The sequence below is a fragment of the Limulus polyphemus genome, unplaced genomic scaffold, assembly GCF_000517525.1.
Source record: "Limulus polyphemus unplaced genomic scaffold, Limulus_polyphemus-2.1.2 Scaffold2204, whole genome shotgun sequence".
Lineage (NCBI taxonomy): Eukaryota > Metazoa > Arthropoda > Merostomata > Xiphosura > Limulidae > Limulus > Limulus polyphemus.
In genome coordinates, this window is record NW_013667814.1 from 71,998 (window position 1) to 78,659 (window position 6,662).

General features: G+C 30.2%; 1 protein-coding gene across 1 annotated transcript in view; it reads left to right on the forward strand.

The window, feature by feature from the left end:
• Positions 1-6,662, forward strand: part of LOC106466246 (bone morphogenetic protein 7-like) — a 35,181-nt gene that overhangs the window by 20,987 nt on the left and 7,532 nt on the right. The window contains exons 4-5 of the mRNA XM_013926503.2: positions 1,651-1,842; positions 4,737-4,816. Of these exons, the coding sequence (XP_013781957.1) occupies positions 1,651-1,842; positions 4,737-4,816 (272 nt within the window). The remainder of the gene's footprint in view (positions 1-1,650; positions 1,843-4,736; positions 4,817-6,662) is intronic.

The following is a 6,662-nucleotide window of genomic DNA, read 5'->3' on the forward strand; positions in this document are numbered from 1 at the left end:
TAACACAAATTAGTTAGCATACATCAGTTAAATGATGAAAAATTAGGTGTCTATTTACTTGTGCCCACTCAGTGTATATAGTAAAGTAAGTAGTTTAAATGTTTGTGAATTTTTACACTTGATTTTTTGTATGTATATATCTGTACAATGAAATTAATATTACATTCTTTCATACCAGGTTACTGAGAGCTTTAATATGTCTGTCTAGGGAATGGAAGGATGTGGGCCTCTTTTTTTTTTAATCAGTTTCCCTTCTTTCTCCCAAACAAAGAAAATATAGGCTAACATATACAGTACTACATTCATGCAACTTTGATGTCCACACCTCAGCTAATTAGAGAAAAGCATAATTACATGTGGACATTATGATTACTTGAAGATCAAACAAAATGGAAGCCTCATTGATAAGGACAGTAGATGGAATGATATGGTTAAATGACAGGTTACAATACTTTTTTTTTTATAACTGCATACGACCTTGTGATGTATATTTCATGATATAGCCTACTAGGTTATTATTTTCAAATAAAATTGTAATTATATATGTATTCATATCTTAAGGTTCTATGATAGTAACCAAATCAACACTGGTTTTATATTTTCTTTGCCTATTGGAATTGCCCAGACTATAGTCCAAAATGCCATTACTTCCAGGTAATCATGTTGTTCCCTGTGTGGATTCTAAATGCATCCAGTAACTTTTAGGTTGAAAATCCTATTATTCTTTGATCAGTAACAAGTAAAGATCATTAATACCAGAGTATTTATTTTAGTTGAAAACTACAGCATGACTCACAGGAATTAAAAACAGGAGTAAGCAATAAACATATTATAAAAAATAGTACTATTTAGTAGTGATTACAAGGATAAACAAAAAACAACGAGGAGCCTTCACTTTGCAGAAATGTGTTAATGAAGTTTATATGTAGAAAGCTATTCTACATTCACTGAAAAAAGTTACATTTGAAAAAAATAAGTATCCTAAATGTTTTACTAAATACATTGGTTGATTCATTCTGTGAAACACTGAACAACTTCATTGAATTTGTGTTGCGTTCAGTGACTTTAAATTTGTATACAGCATTTAGTAATAATAGAATGTACCGTATTTTACAAAGATATAGGATACTGCATTGAAGGAAGCTTCAGTACTGTGTAGAAACAAGTATTATATACTAGTGTATTATATTCAGTGCTTGAAGTTACTTTTATAATAATAAATGAAGAATAAACATGAAAAACAAGAAATATAGTTCTCAGCTTCAAAAATTTACAAACCATCCTACTTCAGACATTTGACAGAGAAGTATGCCATCACATTATGTGGAGTATATATCTACTTAAATATCTGTCACAATGTCCAAATTTCCCCACCAAACCGTATCACAGACTAACTTATCTAAAATGGTATCTTAAGTTCATGTCCTGATCAGGATGGTTTTTTTGCAAAGAGTACGTGTCTAGTTGATAAGTTTTAAAGAGTTCCTAGGTGTATGTAGGATTATATTTAATTAATTTGTTGTAAAAAGTGCTTATTTCAAGATGGTGTCATAGGATACCAAAACATATGTAGAATCTTTTTTGGGGCAAGTCCCTGTTTTAATAACTATTTATTTTGTAATGATTTTGATGTTGTATTCCTTTTAATAGTAAATAGCATAGATCGGGACATTGATCCACATGAAGTAGGAATTGTAGGAGCTGATGGTAAAGAGAATCGACAGCCTTTTATGGTTTCATTTTTTAAGACACCAACTAATCTGAATATAAGACAAAGACGTTCTCCAAGGAGAAGAACCAGCAACCGAGATCAGCAGAACTGGAGTCCTTATACTAACACAGGTGGGTCATAATTCAGTTTATTTATGAGAGAAAATATCAAATCAATTTGTTTTTATTATTTGATACTTCAGTTGTTGAAGTAAACATGAGATTCTACACTATGAATGAACCTAGTGCTTTTCCAAAGTTAAAGTTTTCTGTTATAAATAAAATCTACATTAGTCAGCCTAAGGTTATTACAAAAGCAAGTCCTGAAATGTTAGATTTAAGCTTAAACAATTAAATATGGAAAAGGAATCAATGTAGCATTCTCAAAAACTATTCTATTGGTAACTACTTTTGTTTCAGGAGTTTAGAATTTTTGCTTAAAATATCTTATCCATTGTTAAGTACTTTTGCTCTAAGGGTGTTCTAAATGATTTCTTCTCAGTTTTTTAGGTTATATTAATGACATGATTTTAAACTGTTATAGTTAAAGTTTAGTATTGTTATGACAGCAGAAGTCACGCTGGTAACATGTCATGAGATTTTCAAGGGATCTTGACTTTTCCTGGCAACTCTAGTCTGTTCTAGGTGCCCTCTTTTTTTTGTATATAAGCCCGGCAAATAAAGCAGAGATATAATTGCATAGATATAGAGACAGATAGTTGAGTCAAGTAAACGGTAATGACCGTAAGTTAAGTGTGTGAATCACTGTGAATTATAGTGTGTGTTTATAAAAGTAATTAAGTTTAAAGGGACTGTGGAAATTAAGTGTATTACAAAGTTTGTAACGAGAAAGAATAAACTAGTTTTAATTAAGAAAGGACTTGTATCACTGAAGTTTTTTGTGGGAAATTAACAAACGAGCAGATACGCAATAGTATTTTTCTCTATCAAACACCTATTTAACTGAATTCCTCTTAATCATACCTGTGCTTTAGAATATACAGATATTAGTGAATTATATGTAGGTCAAATTTAAAATGTTCAAATAAATTAAATTTATATAAATTACCTGTGAAAAATCCAAGTTATTTTACTTTTAGGTAATCTGTAAGCTTAGAAGAAATACTTTTTATGAATACTGTTTTATTAAAAAGCTCAAATGTTTCTGAATTCATTATTGATGTATTTAGCAAGAACTGTTTTTGAAATGTGTCTTAAAAAGTGCATTTTCAATAAATTTTCATCTGTGTGACTTTTATATGGATGAAATTTTTGTAAAAGTAGTTTGATTTGTATAGTAAGGTTAAAGAGCAGAGGTAATTTTCAAAATTGCTTACTTATTAAAAATAAATAATGCTATTATAATTTGTGTCACCATTTCTTTTACATGTAATTATATTCATATAGAATTTTTATATACATTCATACACACATACATATAAGTGTCTCACAAACTCTAATAAATTGTTTACTTTACCTTAAAGAGACATCATGGAAATTAGATGTTTAATAAAGCATTCATTTGTTTTAGTTTTACTATAGCAATGAAACTATTATTTTACATAAAGTTCTTGTTAATTGTGTTAATGAAGAAATAGCCAAACTGAAATGTTGGCAACCTTCCACAGAGATAAATGAGGTTTTCATGTAGTCAAATAATTTTTTCAATGAAAAGTTATTTCAGTTTTAAGTATTTCACCCAATGTATAAACAATCAACAGCTGAAATCATGCAAACATTTGTTTTTTTTCTGATTAAAGCATACTGACTATGTAAAGCATCAGCGTGATTGGAATTTAACTTTTCTATATGAAAAACATAAAAAACAAATGTAAATTTTAATTTGACCTTTTTTTTATAGTGTTTTCCATCGTTGTAGCTGTACAGATTATGTTGATGTAAATGTAGATTTTAGGCATTATGAAGTAAGAAAAATTCATTCAATTGTTACTTCTTTAGGATACTAGACAGTAAATCAGGCTAGAAAATATAACATCTATTAGTTATAACAAGTATAATAAGAAATTTATAAATTTTATGAAGACAAGTTGGGATTGATATATATATAACTTAGTCAGCTATAGTAACATGGAAAGTTCTAATGCTACAAAAAGTATTGAAACCAAGTCAAAAGTACAAAATCTGAGTTATTTAAAATTTAAAGAATTTTATCCCTACTTTGGCAAATCACTATAATTATGTTAGTCTGAGCCAAAGTAGGGATAAAATCTTTATAATTTTAAGGAACTCAGTTTTTGTAGTTCTGACTTTCTTGTTTCAATACTTTTATATTAACACAGCTAGCCCGGTTATTTATATATATATATATCTCAATCCCTACTTGTCTTTATAAAATTAAACTTTTTCTTATTGTACTTGTTTGTTTTCCTTTTATTAGCTATATTTTTGTACACCAGCAATACCAAGTATGGAGTGCAAGTATACCCGATTAAATCTTATTATTCATCAGGTTCTCTACCAACCTACCCTCAAATCTAATCATATGCCCAAAGTAGTGCATCATCTGTTTTATATATATACCAGTAACCTTTTCGATGCAAGAATCACTGGGATCCCAAACTGAAGATTTCATCATTATTTCTGAATGCTTGTCTGGAAAAGTCAGTTACTTAGATGAAACTTCATTGAAATAGTGAAATTTTAATTCTCTCCATAAACACATATATATAGTGATTTAGGTGACTATAAGTTCAATAAGCTTTAATTTTGCTCAGCCAGTACTGTGAAATAGCCATTCAGACATTTTAAAGATGGTTTTAAACAAGCAAATTTTATGGCTACCATTTTATTTCATCACAATTCCTACTATTAAGTACTACCATACTTAATGATTACATACAATGAATATTGTAATGAAATTTTAAAGAAAATTATTCAACATTAGAGCAAAAATAGATTTAAGATTAGAAAAATACCTCATTTTTTACAAGTTTTTGACAACAAAGACTGATTATAAATATTTTAAATGTATGATATATTTCTAAGCCATGTTTTCTAATAACTAGGTATTCCCTTTCACTATCCATCCAAACGCAGCTGTCAAAAGAGAACCCTTTTTGTAAGTTTCAGTGATCTTGGATGGCAGGTAAGTTAAAACTTAGAGGTATGAATCAAAGCATACCAGTACCTGTCTAAAAACTTATTAGAATACATCATCCAATTATTTTCTCTACAGTTTTTATATTATTTAACTTTTTCAGAAAGAAAAATTTACATCTAAAAAAAATTAAGTTTCTTTTGTTGTTGTTGTTGATCTACTCTATGAAGTTATGTGTAAAGAAAGTCCAGTTACTACCAGATGATGGCACTTACAGTAGTGTATGCTGACCTCCAACTTATTAATAAAGCCTTTAAGACTTCACAATAAAACATGAGACAGAAACTAAATGTGCCAAAAGTAGTTTGACTGTCATGTCTTGCATTTATAAACGTTCAAGCATAGGAAAAATACTTTCCTGTTGCTTGCATTCTGTGTTACTTACTTAAGTTCTTTATAGTAACAAATTACAATGATGAATGTAGAAATATTTAAAGGGATACAGTATGTACATAGAATGCTCATACGATACACACATTGTTGAGCATATTTAATACAGATAGAAGGTGGTAGTATATTGTTGCTAAAACATATGTTTTTGTTGCACATGACCCTGTGAATATAGTTCTTTGATTTTTCATATAAAACATCTGTGTGTATATGTTTTCATATCCCAGTGGATTAACTGTGTGTACATGTATTTTCAAGTCCCAGATATGGCACAGACTATTTACAACTGCTAGTGTGAAAATTTAAATATTAGTGTTGTGATAATGATGTGAATGATAAAGATAATGCTGGAGTAATGAAATATATAATATGATAGTGATAAGGAAAGGATGTCAAACAGAGTTCAAATTAATGCTAGCAAATTGTTGCTCATTATTGTAGTTTTGCTAGTAAAACTTAGAAGGCACTAGAAAAAATTGATAGTACACGTTTCACAAGGAAAAGTCTCCAAACTTTACTGCTGAGTACAATACACCTCTGATACATTTATTTCAGTCATTTATATTGCAAGATACTGAGTATGGAATATTCCTATATGCGAGATTAACAAGACTGGTGCCATGCCAGTTTTACAATCCCCCCATTTGAACTGTATGGCAAATCCAAGCTAAGTATCAATAAACGGGATAGTGAGACTGCAGTTTTAACTCATTTGTTTGCTAAAACAATTAGCACATGGGCCAACATACTAGACTCACACCATATGGCTTCTGCAGTGCAGTTTTGCTAGCAGCATGGTTAGAAATAATGTACCCAAGTGGTTGCATATTGGAGATAATAAGAAAATAAAAATCACATAAACTGTAGTTGTTTTTTTCCACATTCTCTTAAATTTGTTAATGGTTAACACAAATGTTAGGCTTATTGACTTCTAATGCTTCACTAGCTTTCAGCTAGTAGCAGTCCTGAATTTGCTGGTGGGAAAAAATGACTAGTAACTATTTGCTAGCTAGTGCCTTTAAAAGTTAAAGTCAAGGTCTGTCTAGGATAGAATATTTTCAGGCGAATGAAACAGAATATGACTATGGAAAGGAATGATAACAGTAGAACGATGCTAAAGAAAGAATGTCAAGGATAGAAAGTTGTCAAGTGAATGAAGTAAAATAGGATTGTGAGTATGAGGGTAACAGTGGAATGAAAGGTGTCACCAAAGAAACTGTTGCGTCAGCGAGGTCACGTGACTAGTGTCATGCCACCTATTTTCTAGAACTACCCTGTTCCTTTGGGAGTGCTCTAGCATTTGCTAGATTGGGGGTGGTCTGGTATATATAAGATGGTCACGGCATGATGTGACAGAATGTGTGTAGGTAGTGAGAAAATGAACTGCAGTCAGAAAGTATTGTTGAAGTTAACGTTCGTTGTTATAGCGTTTGTTATAGAGTGA